Raw genomic sequence first — 17254 nt, forward strand, 5'->3', positions numbered from 1 at the left:
TTCAAGGCCATAGAGAAAAATGTAGTCATCATGAATGAAAGAGGAAAAACTCACCAGAGAAAAGAAACTAAGAGGAGACAAAAACAGATGGGACTAACAGAAAACAAATGATAAAAACAATAGACTTAAATCTAGCTATAGCAATAATTACATTAAATTAAGTGGACCAAACACAATTTTGAAGGCTGATGTTGACAGACTAAACAAACAATTGAACAAAACCCAAACCAAAAAACACCTATATGCTTTAAGACTCAGATATATTTATAGTAAAAGGATGAACTAGATAAACTATGTAAATACCAAGCAGACAAAAGCTGAAGTAGCTAAATCCAGTAACAGACACAACAGAATTCATTTCAAGGAATATTGCGGGTGCAACAGACAAGAAAAAGAAAATATAGATATAACGACTGAAAAGAAAGAAGCAAAACTGCTTCTCTTTGCAGATAACAGGATTATCTACACAGAAACTCCCAAGGAATCTATAAAGCAACCACCCAGAATAGGTAAATTTAGCAAGGTTGTGCAATACAACATCATTATATAAAAATCAATTGTATTTCATATACTAGAAGTAAATAAGGGAATGAAAAAACCAAATACTCGGAAATAAACTTAACAAAAGAGACACAAAATCTCTACTCTGAAAAATACAAAATATTGCCAATAGACATTAATGAAGGCTTAATAAATGGAAAGATACACTATATTCATGTAATGAAAGACTCAGTTTTGTTAAGGTATCAATTCTCCCTAAATTTATCTATCAATTCAATGCAATATCAATCCTAATTCCAGCCAGCTGTTTTTTATTTTAATAGAAACTGAAAAACCTACTTCCAAATTTATGGTGAAACTCAAAGGCCATAGAATAACTAAGAACATCTTGAGAAAAAAGAGAAGAGTTGGAGAACTTATGCCATCTGACTCAAGGTTTACTGTAAAAAGGTGGAAGGCAGTGTGCTGTTGGCACAGACCAGAAAAATAGACCAATGTAATTGAAAAGAATCCAGATCACACTTACATGGTTAATTGAATTTTTGACAGAGGAACCAAAGAAATTCAACAAGGAAAGGAAAATGCATAACAAATGGTGCTGGAATAATAGGCTATCCTTATGGGGGAAAGAATCCTGAATCTAGCCTACCTCACACTATATGCATGAAAAGATTTAAGGTCTTTCACAAACCTAAAAGTAACAGCTTAAATGATAAATCTTCAGGATTAAAAATATAAAAGAATTTTTAAGGTAGAGGTAGACAAAGATTTCATAGGACATAAGAAGTAGCCCTAAAAATTTTTAAATTATAAATTATACTTCACCAGGATTAACAATTTTTGGTAATTAAAAGACAGTTACGAAAACAAGTAGGGAAACAACAGACCGGGAGTAAATATTTATAAAACAGGTAACTGACAAAGGACTTCTATTCATACTTTATAAATAATTCAATAATAAAACAAGAGACAACCCATGAAAAATGGACAGGTATATTAATGTCCACAGTAGTATTCACAACAACCAAAAGGTAGAAACAACCAAAATGTTCATCAATGGATGAAGAAATACAATGTTGTAGGAGCATACAATGGAATATTATTCAGCCTTTGGAATGAAATTTTAAAATATCCTGTAACATGGATGAACCTTGAAGACATTACAATAAATGAAATAAGCCAGTCACAAAAGGACAGATACTGTATGATTCCACGTATATGAGGTACCTAAGAGTAGTCAAATTCACAAAGACAGAAAACAGAACAGTGGTGACCAGGAGCTAGGAATGGATAGGGTAAGGGGGACTTACAGTTTAATGGGTACAGTTTCAATCTGAGAAGACGAAAAATGTTCTGGAGATAGATGGTGGTGACAGGCTGAATAATACAAATTTGCTTAATGCCACTGAGCCGTACATTTAAATGATTAAAATGGTAAATTTGTTATGTATAATTTACCACAACAAAGAATGGGCAAAAGATTTAAACAGACACTTCACAAATAAAGATATATGAAAAGCCAGTAAACACATATAAGAGAGATCAATATCGCTTAGCCATTGGGGAAAAAAGGCTAATTAAACCACAAATGAAGAACCACTACATAAGGATCAGAATGGCTAAAATTTTTTTTTTAAAGATTTTATTTACTTATTCATAAGAGACAGAGAGAGAGAGAGAGAGAGGCAGAGGGAGAAGCAGGCTCCCCGCGGAGCAGGGAGCCCGATGTGGGACTCGATCCCAGGACCCTGGGATCATGACCTGAGCCGAAAGCACCCAGAATGGCTAAATTTAAAAATACAATTACCAAGTGCTAGCAAGGATAGAGAGAGACAGAAGCTCTAATACATGGCTGATGAAACTATAAATGGTACAAGGACTTTAGAAAATGCTTTGGGAGTTTTATATATAACCCAACAATTCTATTCTAGCTACTGACCCACAGCAATGAAACACATCCACCTGTTCCCATATGTATGTCTAAAAACCGTATGTATTTAAATGTCAAGAAGCTTAATTCATCATAACCTCAAACTAGAAACAGCCATAATGTTCATTAGCAGATGAACTGATAAATGAATATGGTATCCATACTATGAAATACTACTCAGCAGTAAAAAAGAGTGGACTACTGTTCACAAGACACAAGACACAGATGAATCTCACAGATATGGTGCTGAAAGAAGCTAGGTGCATAACAACATCGTGGGACTCCATTTACACAATGTTCTAAATCAGACAAAACTAATTTTTGATTAAACAAACAACTAAATCAGTTGTTTCTGAAGGTGGGAATGGGCTGGGAAAGAGTATGAAGTAATTTTGGGGGATAATGGAAATGTTCTTTATTTAGAGTGTGTGTTGTCAAAGTCACTGAGCCACTGAATTACACTACTAAGCAAACAGTAAACTTTAATTTGTATCTGTAGATGCTAAAGATAATGGGGTAATGTTTCATTAAAAATAGGGTATTTACATGGTCTCAAAGGGACTTATTCCACAATAACTTATTAATAACACAAACAGCTTATTAATAACAAAGGAAAATCATTTTAAAGTGCAATAACTCAGAGAATACCACATTATCTGAGCGGCAGTTAATATCACCAATATTTCACCAATATTAGACACTTCCAGTGCAAGGTAGGGGACACACTCTCAGTCTGGCGTATTTCTGCTAAACATGCATAACTGTAATCTAATTATGAGGCAACATGAGGCAAAACCCAAACTGAGGGACAGTCTATAACTAGTCTGTATTCTTCAAAAACATTGGGCCAAGAAACACCTAGAGAGACTGAAGAACCATCCCACATGAAAGGAACAAAGGAGACATAAAAGTTAAGATGCAGTGGTTGATCCTGGATTGTATCTTGGACGAGGGACAAAAAGCCACAAAGGAGATTATTGAATCAACTGTATCAAATTTGAATGAAGTACTTAGAAGCAAAAGAGCGTAACTCCAATTCATTTTCAAATACTTCAAAAAATGTATATATGTAAAATAATATCCTTTTGTAGAGCCATAACCCATTTCTGAGGAGATACTGTTAAAAGTTATGACATTAACACTAGATTAGGGCACTTTAAGATTACATTTTAGATGAGCAATGTATTGACTTATATCTCCTATGTTCTCCAACTACAGGTCTTAATTAGCAGCAAATATTTATTGAGACTAAAAAATGTTAAAGTTAACTGTATCTTAGGGTTTCCCTAAAGAGGGAAATTTTAAATTAGTAGAAATATAAGAAATTACCTTCTTCAGTTTTTATTGAATACAGGTTAATTACAACCACTTAAAAATAATACCATTTTGCAGATACTGAATTGAAACGGACATGAAACCTAGAGTTTGAATGTTAACAGAATTCCCTTCAGTTGAGCCTTATTTTTTTTCCTGGAATATTTTTTTTTTTTTAACTAATCATATGGTTTCCTTATGTACTTTCTGACAGTATGACTTAATTCCACATAGCAGTATTTTCAGAAGTATCTTTCTCTTTTTTCTTACTCTAAGGTGTAATATCTATTGTTTTTTAATGGTTTTACTAGAAATTCAATTCCAGAATAAGAGAATTAGACTTTTGTTAAACATAATACCTTTTACCCCTAGAGTTAATTTAAGAACATAAGAGAATATAATGGTATACTGAGAAAAGAAAAATCAAGGTTTTAAAGAAGATTTTTCTCTTACATATTCAGATTTAAGACTACCTTCTTAGAGCCATAAACCACTTCTGAGCAGATATTGTTAGATATTATGACATTAACACTTAAGTTACCAGGTTACATTTTAACTTATTTTGAAAAAGCATACAGTGAAAATACTCTTTTTATTTTAAAGGATTATTGGTATTCTTTAACTCTCAATTTTCTACTACCTAGAGGCTCTATAAAAACTGAATAAAAATAATGAATAGAAATTACAAGCTCTACTTAAAGCTAATTTTTGGAAAACAACAAAAATTACATATATCTAATCTACCAAGTTAGTATTATGAAGAGTCTAAAACAACCATTTCACAACAAAAGAGATCATGATAATAATCAAAATGAAGTCACTGATACTGAAAGAATATCTAGGAAAAAAAAACCACACACAGATTATTAGGCATATCAATGTACCTAAAATGACACATCTAAAATGCTACTGAAAAGTAAAATATGTTTAAAACAAAAAATATATTTTCATGGTATACTGAATATATGTATAACCATATACAAGAAATAAAGTATCTTTCAAATCAGATGTTTGAATGTAATGATAAATACAACATGATTATATTTACTACAAATATGAGTGTGTAAAAGGTACCTTAAATATAATCAGGTAATAAAAGTGGTTCTGCTTCAGTTTCCAATTTAATGTAATTACTAAATGTGAAAAAAGGTTCCATCTTTGGCCTTAGTTCTTAAACTAACCATCCTCCCTGGGTGAAGAAACATTTTACTTTGGCTTCATCTCTTGCTTTTAGGTTGACAACTCCAAAGTTCTACTTTTAGCCCAGAATTTTCTCCTGCAATCTTTGGAAGAGTGTCTAATTGCCAGTTAGGAGTTCTCCAAGTAGTAATCACATGAGCATCTCAGTATCTTTTCTTAATTTTTCCCACCAAACCTGCTCATCTTGTATTAGTCATTTCTTTGAAAGGCTGGAAACTTAGGGATCATCTTCCACTTCCTCCCTCAATAAAGTGTTCTGTGTTCTATGTTCTACTGATTACATTTCCTTCCCTTTATCCCCATGGCGGATATCTCACCCAGGCTTTTGTTATTTATAATTTAGGTCACTAATAGCCCCTGAATTCATTTCACAATCTGCAGAATTATCTTTTTCCAATTCCCTCTCAAAAATCAGCCCCCTACACACTGATCTTACAGTTTTAGCCAGTTCTCAATCTGCCTCCTTGCTGCTTTTGAAGTTTTTGTTTTGTTTTGTTTTTAAAGTTGTGGCATCCTTCCTTTTTGTTTACCTGACTTAATTCAACTTCTCTTTTGAGACTCAGCTCAGGCACAATCTCTTACTACCATGTATCATAACTGCTTATTAAAACTATTGTACCCCATGAGGATGTAAGCTCTTGTAAGTAAAGGATCATGTCTTTTATTCATCCCCGGTATCCAGCTAATGCTGATAAAATGACATTAAAAAAATAAGTTTCTTTAAAAATGAATGAAAAACAATTACATTTTAAAAATGCAAGAACAAGGACATGTCCTGGAAAGTGGGAGTTCATTCCAAATTTAGGCTCTACATCATGTCTAAAGCACAAAAATGTTCCTCATAATATTGGTACTATGTTCTCAAGAGAATGTGAAATTAATAGTTATGTTAACTGGCTGAGAAATTTTCTTATAAAACTCAATGGGGAGACAAATACGTATTAATATCGAATATCAAACTGGTTGAAGGAAAAAAATGCATCTGCTTAAATGTAGAATAAAAGCACAGACTTTAGAATTAGAAGATTTGGGTTCAAATCTTGAGTTTCATTAACTAGTTATTAGAGCTTGAACAGAAAATGCCCAGCTATCTTCAGAAGCTATGAGAACTAAATTAGCTAATACATGCAAAATATTTAACACAATGCCAAATAATACCAAGTGCTCCATAAATAATAAATATTAACATAAATTATGAAGATACTTTATTAAGTGCTATACATTTTATAAGACTTTATATACATACATAAAATAGCTCTGCAGAAATTCATATGAAGGAGAAAACATTACAGACTGGCAGCATTCAGATAGGTAAAAAAAGATGAGCAATTTAGGAGGCAGAAATGGTTTTATAATTAAAGAAAGAGACAAAGGTACTTTCTGGCTCTTAACATCTATGACTATAATATATAGGTGCTATGAAATAAACTGTGTCCCCCACCCCCCAAATTCATATGCTCAAGCCCTAATCACCAATGTGACTATATTTGGAGACAGGTTCTTCAGGTAACTAAGGTTAAATAAGTCATAAGAGTGGAGTCCTATTCTAATAGAACCATGGCCTTAGAAGAAGAAGGAAAGATCTCTCTCTCCTTCATATGAGAACAAAGAGAAGGCTGATGTCTGAAAGCCAGGAAGTGGGCACTCACCAGCAACTGAACCCTGCTCCACTTTGATATAGGACTTTCCCAGCCTCTAGACCCCTGAGAAAATAAATGCCACCCCAGTCCATGGTGTTTTGTTATGGCAGCCTGACCCACTCAAGAAAATACAAGACAGGAACAGAAAATAAAACTGGTAAAGTAGGTTGATGCCACATTGTGGTGACTCTTGCTTGGTAGCCTAAGGATCTTGGGTATTTTCTTGTGGACACTTGTTAACAGTAGGACAGACATAAAACATTCCTGATAATGGTCAGTATTAAAGGAGGAAAGGAAGTATGTAAAAAACACAGGCACTGGGTATAACAAAACAAACAAAAAAAACCAAATACACATAGGACTCGGAGTAAGAGGGCCAGGACTCAAGTTCTAGTTCTCCTTTGTGATTCTATGTCCTTTGGCAGGCCCTAACCCATGTGGAACCTCAACTTCTTCCTGTGTACAAGAGTAATAACATAAGCTATTCCCAAGGGATTTCTATGGGTATGACATAAGTGAAAATGATTTGTAAGCTTTGAGGCACTATATGAATGCAAGGTATTTATTACAGAAAATGACTGTAAGAAGAATTCTATGTGAAAAAGACTATTAAAACATTAGATAAGGACATATGAATTGTGCTCCAGGAATAGATAGCAAAGAGTGAACTTGAATTGCTGTATGAAAGCTTGCATCTCTAAAAGATAAACTGCAAAATAATTTAGAGTATTCATATATAAAACTGCAGTGTTAACTCTTTCACCAAATGGCATTATAACATTCTAAGTAGTCCTCTGCATAATAAATAAATAGAACAAAAAGGTTTTCTTGTCTTCCCCACTTGTTCTCGCCTCCCATCTCCTTTGCTCTTTTAAAGGCAGGTTTATTGAGGTATAATTTACATACAGTAAAATTCAGACCTCTTGCGTATACAGTTTTGACATAAAGCTTATATAATGTATAACCACTACTTCTGGTAATCCCCAAACCTTTCCCATGTTCCTTTGTAGTAAATCCCTCCCTCACCCCAGGTACTCACTTACCTGATTTGTGTCCCTAGAGCACTGCCTTCTCTAGAAAGTTATATAAATACAATCATAGAGTGTATATGTAGCCTTCTGCGTTTGGCTTCTTTCACTTACCAAAATGCTTTTGAAATTAGTCCATATCATATTGTTGCAAATATCAACAGATTATGGCATCTGAATTATTTCTAGTTTTTGGCAATTACAAATAAAACTGCTGTTAACAGTTATATACAAGCCTTTGTATGGACATATGTTTGCATTTCTCTTGGGTAAAAGAATACCTAGAAGTGGGGCTGCTAGATATTGTGTCAAGTGTATTTTTAATTTTATACAAAACTGCCAAACTGTTTTCCTTTTCTTTTCCAATGAGTAATGTATGAGAGTTCCGGCTACCTGGCATTCTCGTCAGCACTTGGAACTATCAGTTTGTTCAATTTTAGCCCTAGATTCTAGTAGGTATGATCTATCTCGCTATAGTCTAATTTGTTTTTCCCTAATGACTAAAGATTTCAGCATCTTTTCATGTGCTTGTTACCCATTCGTTCTAAATTGATACATGGAAATACTCAACATAGCTGTTATATTTTGTTATGGATACATATACAATATGTACATATAAATATACCACTATGCAGAACTGCAATATAATTGTCATCCAAAAAACTGCGAGGACAGCACATATATGCAGAAATCACTAAAAGTGCCTACAAGAACTAAAATATTCATTTCATCAATGCACATTCATTCACTGGGCATTGAGAAAATAAAAAAAAAAAATTAAGAGGATTAATTCCCCTAGAAGAGTAGTGCCAACAAGCCATCCCAGAACCTGGACCAGCCGGTTTCATGAAAAAAATTCTAGAAAACATTTAAAGGAAAGGAAATTCTAAAGCGATTCCAAAGCATAAAAAAAACTAGAAATCTTCAGATTACACTTATGACATAAACAGAATATTGACACCAAAAAGTGAAACTGTAGACCAATCTTACTTATGTCAATGCAAAAATCCTAAATGATACAGTAGCAGTGAACTGAATCCATCAATATAATAAAACAGAAAACAAAAAACAGAGCCAAGTGAGGTTTATTACACAATGTAAAGCTGGTTCAATATTAGGCAATCTTTTAATAGAATTCGCTATAATAACATCTAAGGAGATGGACTAGGCTGGTGTCAGCCAACTCTGGCCAAAAGGTTGGCTGCCTGTTTTGTAAGTAAAGTTTTATTGGAACAGAGACATGCTCATTTGATTACATATTGCCTGTGGCTACTTTTGCACTACAAGAGCAGTTGAGACGTTGCCACAAAGACCTTATGACCTAGAAGCCTAAAATATTTACTGACCGTTTAAGAAAAAGTTCACCAGCTCGTGCATTCAATGATCATTTTCATAGATGCCTAAAATCTGTATAACAAAATGCAAGGATCACCTAGAATTTTAATTCACGGTACAGTGATTGTTCTCCTAACAGTCAATTTCCTGTATGTCTAATCAATAAAAAGTGAAAAATGTCTTTCCCTTTTTTTTTTCAATTACACATTACCTGAAAGGTGAAGTGAAATCAGACCCTTATTTTTTTCATGATTTAATTTTATAAAACTACTAATTATGTAATGGTGAAACTTTCATGCATTTATTAAGTCAAAACAAAACAAAACTCAGGTGCAGAAGTGTCTATTATTACCAGCTCTATTAAAAAAAGGAGGATGTGTATTCCTACTTATTTGTAAATTCATAAAAAAAATCATCTGTAAAGGGGCACAAAAAACTAAAAAAAAAAAAACAGTATTTACTTATTTGGGTTTTGGCAGAATCTGGCCAATGAGGGATGTGGTAGAAATGAGAAATTCATTTCATATTTTTATATCCTCTATAAATTTTGAACCATGTGAATGTACTACCTACTCCTCTGACAAAAAAACTCACCTCAAATAGGTATGTAAAAAATAACAGTGTTCTTCGTGGTTTGGAAATATTTTATAAATTATAAATGGATTACCTGTTCTAGGTAAGAATCTGATTATAGGTAGGAGATGGCCAGGCCATCTTGTTGACAAAGAGATATTAGAGCAGTTTGGCTTTATTCTCTCACTGTCCCTAAATTTATTTTACACAATTTTTATGGATTTTGGACCTGACAGGACAAATGAAAATGTACAGTTTCTTCCCAAAACCTTAGATAATATTCTGAACAATTATGATTCTACTAAATCATTTTACTTAAATAAATAAATACATACCATTATCTTCTTCAATTCCAACAGGCCCTGCTTGAGGAGTCTCTCCATTCTTTAAACAATTATGGATATATGTTGCCTTCCACCTTGCATACTTCCTGTGTTTCACATTCTAGAAGGAATATTTTTATATCAATATTAAATTTCAGTAAGAAGTAAAAATATGTATTTATGATAACCTATGTGGTATTTCTGAGATAAAACCCAATTTTGCATGTTATATCTCTGAAACAATCTGGCAACCTCCCCACCCTACCACTGGATTCTACCAACTGTCTAGGGTTCAACAGACCACAGAAAGCTATCTTCCCGAAAACACATGCCTAGTCCTCTCTTATGATTCTGTATTTCAGAAAAGGTCTGCAATGGAAATATGGGAGTGTCCTTCAGTAAAACTTGTAAATCTTATGCACCTGGGAGAACTAGGCTAAATGGAATTCTAAAATCAAATATAAAAGATAGTAACAGTAGACTGAGCTATTTCCACCAAAGAGGAAAAAACTGATCTGTACAAATCTATGAAAACACATTTGTGAAAACAAAAGGAAAACTAAGATGATGCAGGGGTTAAAACAAACAAACACTAGACAGACAGCTAAGCAAACTTGACCTTTTAACCCATAGCATGCTACTTACTAGCTCTGAATCTCAGTTACCTCAATTCCAAAAAGGGGAAAATAATACCTCATGGGGTTGTTGTAAGAACTGAAAATATCAGTGAAGAACCTGCTAGTTGCCTTTTCTTTTCTGCCTTAAAATTTATGCTACACACTATAAAAATTAAGACAAAAATTTGCCTTAAAAATATAAAAAAAGTAGTATCTGTTAGAATTTTGGATGGGTAATTTTTACTTTATATTTCAATTGACCTTTATGACACTCGTGGACCAGTGGTACTGGTATCAACTGGCAGCTCATTAGAAAGGCATAATCTTGAAACACATTCCAGACCTCATAACTCAGAATCTGCACTATAACAAGATCCCTAGGTGATCTGTATGCACATTGGAGTTTAAGACACTTTTCATTATGTTGAAAACAACTGTAATGTGCCTTTTGCAAAGAACCACTACGTCACAGATAAGTACAAACACAGCATACAGCACACTTAGTTGAGCATTTTATGCAAAATTATCTAGATACTACTACATATAAGTATATAGAAACCTAAAACAAGTAACCCCCAAATTACTGAATTTGTATATTTAATTTCCCTTTTCTTATCAAACAATCCTCTTCTATACTCCACTAAAAACAACTTTTCTACATTGATTTCCATTTTCTTCCAGGTATGATTATAATTTATTCTTCACAAAGAAGCTTTTCAAAAGAAGCATCCACATTTAACATTTTCACTTCCTCACCAGCTAATTCACTCTAGAGAGAAAAGAGGTTCTTTCTTTTGTTTGGTTCTTATTTTCATCACATAAAAGGTCAGAGAATTTGAATGTGCCATGCCTTTTAATGGCAGTGAGCCCACGTCACTTTAAGTTGTTAGTTCACTTAAGGAATGTGCTCAGTGTCACCAACAGCCCTCTCCACACTGGCAAATCCAACAGACACTTTTAAGTATCATACTACCAAACCTTTCATCAGCATACAAAACATCGAACCATTCCAAACTCTGAAAAATTCTCTATTACAGGTTTTTGTGACATTCTTGTTCTCCTGCTTTCCCTCCTATCTTTGGATACTAATCCTCTGTTTCATCTCCAAATAAATTTACACACCCTGTCCTAGCAGATACTGTAAATGGGTGGGCTCAATCAATGGATTCATATATAATTTTAAATATGAATTATGTTTCTACATAATTAAATACCAGGAAAGTCACTTACTAATGAAGGGAATTACTTCAAATTTCCAGCGATTTAAAATTTCCCTATTTTTGGGAAAACCTAAGCTACAGATAACCTCAACATTTTTTGGGCTTCTTTAATAACTGCTAATGGTTAAGACCTTCAGATAGGCAATATGGGAGACGTAAAATAAGCCAATACAGTGACTTCTGCCCTTAGAGAGCTGATCATCTTGTTATGGATATAGATCTAAAATACAAAGGAATATTACCATAAAAATTTAGTAGGTAGAAAGTATTGAACTTGTTTCTTTAATACGTCCATAATAATGGACAAATGATAAAGTAAATGTACTTTTAGCTTGGTCTTACAGGATGGGTAGGATGGAAAGTAGCAGTAAGACTATCCTGGGGAGAAGTAAAAGAATAAGCAAAGGCAGAAAGGCAGAAGTAAATGTTTAGAAATGATGGTGAAGAAGTAAATTTGCCATTGGTGGAAGATACATACTATGGACTAGCTGGGATGAGTAAGAAAAATCCAAGGCAAGAGTAAAGCTGTGGACCAACATCTTTATAGTACCCTATAGGTTTTGAAGCACCTACACATTTTTCTCTTAATCGGTCCTCACAATAAACTTGAAATTTAGGCAGGTCACATTTTACTCCAAGGCTCTGAGACATTAAAAGACTGTCAGTGTAAATACAGTTTAACAGTGTGGATATTGTTTCAGTCTGCTCTACTTCCTACTATCTCCCCTCAATCCAGGCGAGATTCTGTCTCACCTGCAATCTTTCCTCATGCTAGTCTTCTATCTAACATGGCTTCCTCTTCTGATAAAAGTCTCCTTGACTTTCAAATGTTTACTCTCTCATCAACCCCCCTGACTACCAGCAAGTGAAGTAATCATTTATTCAAGTCAGTTACAGATGCTAAGTGCTGGGGATAACAGGATGAACAGGTAGGTCTGAACTTCGGAGTCTAAAGTGAAAGCGAGGCAATAATTTCCATCACTAAATGTGGCATCTGTACTACCTGAAATCTATGATATTTTCTTCACCTTTTTCTCTTAGGATTCTGCAATCCCATATAAATATGAGGAAATGGCAGTACAAAAGTAAATGACTTACCCAAGGTCACACTATTTTGCAGTGAAGCGATCCACTCAATTCAGGGCTACCTTGATAAGCATACCACGATTTGCAACTCAGATGGGAATATATGAAATAAGGTAAAACTGGATTTAAAAAGTCAGCTACTTAATGCATACTAACATAGGCTATAACTTGGTATATATAAAGAGGACCCTTTTGAAAGAAAATGAATAAATTGCTTAGGAAAGTTTAATTTGCCTTCTTTTGGGATCTTTACAAATAGGACAGACTATTCTTTGCTCAAAATAATTTAACTGTCTAAAGACTAAGTTGGATTAAGCTGTATTGTGATAACTTTAGGAGGTTCCTTCAGTCCTAATTTCATAGTAAAAAAACAGTGTAAAGATGTTTAAAACACACTGGGTTCCTTCATTAGAATGTGAAGTTTAAAAACGTTACTCTAACCTGAGATGGTTTCATTTTACTAATTACATTTTACAAAATTTCCCCAGAGCAGATAAATCAGTACAACCATTTATTTTTTATTCCACAATTATTTCAAGACACCCCTGCAAACTGGAGCTTATACTACTTCACAGAAGATTTTGGCAGTTGTAACTCAAAATTAATTTTTTTAATTTTGTTTTCTTTAAAATAAAGGATGCTAGATATCAAAGAATATTTGAAGAGGAAAATTTCAAGATGTCAATATTTGTGAGATCTTTTAACTCCTTTTGGCTCATTAGACATCCTTTCTGGGAAACAGGAATTACAAAAAGGACTTTTACTTTTGTCCCTGGCCTCTAAGTTCCTGTTTTGTAACTGGATTGATGAGAGTCACTGACAACTGCAAATTTTGGCCATGAGAGTCAGCAGTGGTAAGGATTTTCATTTAATTTTTAAATCATGTGCACTTGCTACACTGAAGAATGAATGGTTAGCAAATGCCAACCACAGGCTACAGCAGGGGTTCTCAAACCTGGTACATATAAGGATCACATGAGGATATAATAAAAAAAAACAAATTCTTAGCCCAAACCATGGAAAATCTGATGAAAATCATTTTCTATTACAATGCCAAAAAGCCACCATGAAAGAGAATGCTCCCATTCTTCCTCTTGCATTTCTGTATTGAACCCACCTAGTCAAGTTTTTTATCCCACTACAATTGCTTTTGTCAAGGTTACAGATTACTACTCTCTTGCAAAATCCAAAGCTTAGAGATCATCCTACTTGACTATCAGCATGAAAAGCTGAGCACTTCCTCCTCCTTGCAATGTCCTTTCACTGGGTTTCCTGGTTATCAAGGTCTTCTGGTTTTCTCTGCCTTGCTGGGAGCTCCCGATTCTTTTTATCTACAGGATGGGGAACATGCCACAGCTTCAGTTCTTGGACTTCCCCTCTTCTCTTCTAACACTTTACCTGGGCAATCTTATCCAGTGTAATGGTTTTATTTTATTTTTTTTTAAAGATTTTATTTATTTATTTGACAGAGAGACACAGTGAGAGAGGGAAGACAAGCAGGGGGAGTAGGGGAGGGAGGAGCAGGCTTCCTGCTGAGCAGGGAGCCTGATGTGGGGCTCGATCCCAGGACCCCGGGATCATGACCTGAGCCGAAGGCAGACACTTAACAACTGAGCCACCCAGGTGCCCCAAGTGTAACGGTTTTAAATATCACCTTATGCTGCCAACTCCCAAATTCATATCTTCTGCTCAGTTTTCTCTTGTGAACTTTCAATTTACCTCAACATTTTACTTGTATGCCTGATAGTTCGAAGCATTCAAAGTTCAACACCAACTTCTGATCTTCTCCCACTCATTTTGTTCTTCCACGTCAGGAAATGGCAACTCCATTCTTGCCATTGTTCAAGCCCAAACCACTGGAGTCATTTTTAGTCCTCTATTTCTCTTAAAATTTACCAACAAATTTTTAAAGTCTGTCAGCTCTCCATTCAAAATATATTGAGTCCAACTACTTCTCACCACCTCATCTACTGCAAATTCTGGCCTCAGCCAGTATTACTTCTCTCTCCCTTACGTCCATCCTTGACCATTAGAAAGAAATATTCTACTTTATTTTATTTTAATAATTTATGAAATACTTTAAAAATAGCACTTAAATCCCATCAGTTCCGGTTGAACTCCTCCTCACCCTCACCTCCTATTTCCTCTCTCACTCCTGATTCAACTACACTATCTTCATTGATACTTCTTAAATTTGGACGGACCCTCTTTACAATCTCAAAAGGTTTGCACTTTGTCTTGCCTCTTCCTGAACATCTTTATATTTCATTCCCTTATCTTCTTCAAGACATTGCTAAAATGTTGCTTCTCAGTGAAGCCATCCCCAACCACCTACTGAAATGAACCTTCCTATCCCTACCTTGAGTTTCGCCATCTCACCATCTCACCATCTGACACACTATACATTTTATTTATTAATTTGTTCACTATCTCCACCAGAGGAATGGGATTCCCATGAGGGCAGGGATTTTATTCATTGCTGCATTACTTGTGCTTAGAACCATGCTTGATGTATAGTAGAACTTAATAAATATTTGATGATGAAGGAAAGGATAGTAGATCTGGAATCCATGTTTTTTTAAAATCAAATACCTCAAATGATTCTGAAGGTGGTTGTCTTGGAACCACACTTTGGAAAACACAAACCTGGAGTAAAACAGTTTTGCTAATGAATAAGTGTGAATATTACACTTGAGTACACAGTTTGACTTAGGCTTACAAAGAAAGGTCAGTGGCTAGGGTTGAGGGTGTCTGTGAAACCCCCTGAATTGTATGGAAAAATGCAATACATATATGCACGGGAGAGAATCCATAGTTTTCATAACATTTCAAAGCAGTTAATGATACAAAAGAAAGGAATTATCTCCAACTTGGTGATAACATCAAAGATAATACTTTTATATTCTTAGTCCCTCAATTCTCCCAAATATAGTATCCAAACAAGGGCTCTATTAAACTCCCAGAACAATGGACAAAATACAATGAGAAATGATTGAAAAGTACATATTCAACAAATTTATTTACCATGATGACTCAAATACTGAAGTATTTGGTTGTGTTACTTTTGATTAACGTTTGTGTTAACGTTTGGTTAAAGTGGTGTCAGGTTTCTGCATTAGAGACTTACTACTTCCCCCTTTAAAATTAATAAGCAATTTGAGGGAAGACAAGAGACTAAAGTAAATGTCTTGTTCTTCATCAAACTTCCCACCTATTAGTTTTAAAACCCATTAATGATTTCTACCTTCGTCATTATTTCTGTATTTGTTAGAATCCTATTATAAAGGGCTTTCTCTGTTTTTCCATTATTCATTCATCACTCATTCATTCATTCACATAGTTCTCTATATGTTTCAGTATAGACTCACTGCTGCTTATTTTATTCGATGAGTTTTCATTTATTAATATTCTTATTTTGATGCTCAAATTGTCCCTGACATGGACAGTGGAAACCTTTTCCAGCTGGCTTCTGGATCCTTTTGGCATGTCCCCAAGATCATATGAAGATTTTACTTTCTGGCACAAGACAAAGGTCCAATTCATCTAGTACCTTCCCTGACCCAGTCCTAAATTCAGCCTTTTCAGTAAGAGTCCTGGTTCCTTTCATAGATGAATGGTATTTAGAACCCCAAATCAGACATTTTCACTGCTATTGGTGCATCATTGCTTCTAGGTCCCTTCAATACAGAGCTATAAGAACTAAATTGTATGGGCATGTATACACACGTCTGTATGTATGCTTTGTGTGTCCATACGAACATACATACTGCACATATACACAGTTAGAGCATATATACTACCTATACTACTACGATTACTATACTACCACATGAATCTACTTCGCTCTACTTATCAAATACATTTAAAAGTATGAATAATATGGACACCTCCAATTCTAATCCAACACCATAAATACAATCTAGTCTTTTCTCATCCTATTGTAACTTCTTTCCCCAGAAGTGAGAAACCTAGCTCTCTCAATATACTTACTCATTTGCTCAATCCTAGAATACAGAGTAAGCAGTTTTAGAATTGCCAACCCAACAGCATTAAGAAAAATCAAATCTACAAACAACAGATCAATATTTAACTTTTTGCACAATATTGATATACCTTGAGATGCATAAATCTTATGTATAAGTTAGGTAGTTCTGACAAATGGATATACCTGTATAAAATATATTACTATCAAAATATAATACTTCTAGTTCCCCAGAAGATTCCTTTATATCCCTTTTCAAATCAATTTGCCCCCCACATACAAATCCTAACTTTTTCACTAGAATAAATTTGTATATTGGAGTACTTTGTATGAAGCGAATCAGTTTGTACTATGTGAGTCTTCTCTTGCTCAGCATAATCCCTTTAAGATTCATCCATGTTCTAAGGGTATCAGTACTACCTTTTTAGATCACAGTACAGAGCAATTCATTTATCAAGTCCTCTGCCAGTAGATATCTGGGATGTTTCCAGCTTTGGGTTATTAT

General features: G+C 34.4%; 1 protein-coding gene across 1 annotated transcript in view; it reads right to left on the bottom strand.

The window, feature by feature from the left end:
- Positions 1-17254, bottom strand: part of VTA1 (vesicle trafficking 1) — a 62870-nt gene that overhangs the window by 13653 nt on the left and 31963 nt on the right. The window contains exon 5 of the mRNA XM_028121434.2: positions 9857-9965. Coding sequence (XP_027977235.1) covers positions 9857-9965 — 109 coding nt within the window. The remainder of the gene's footprint in view (positions 1-9856; positions 9966-17254) is intronic.

This window comes from Eumetopias jubatus, unplaced genomic scaffold, assembly GCF_037043125.1.
Source record: "Eumetopias jubatus isolate StellerSeaLion01/CBP00866 unplaced genomic scaffold, mEumJub1_p1.0 scaffold_6, whole genome shotgun sequence".
Classification (NCBI taxonomy): Eukaryota; Metazoa; Chordata; class Mammalia; order Carnivora; family Otariidae; genus Eumetopias; species Eumetopias jubatus.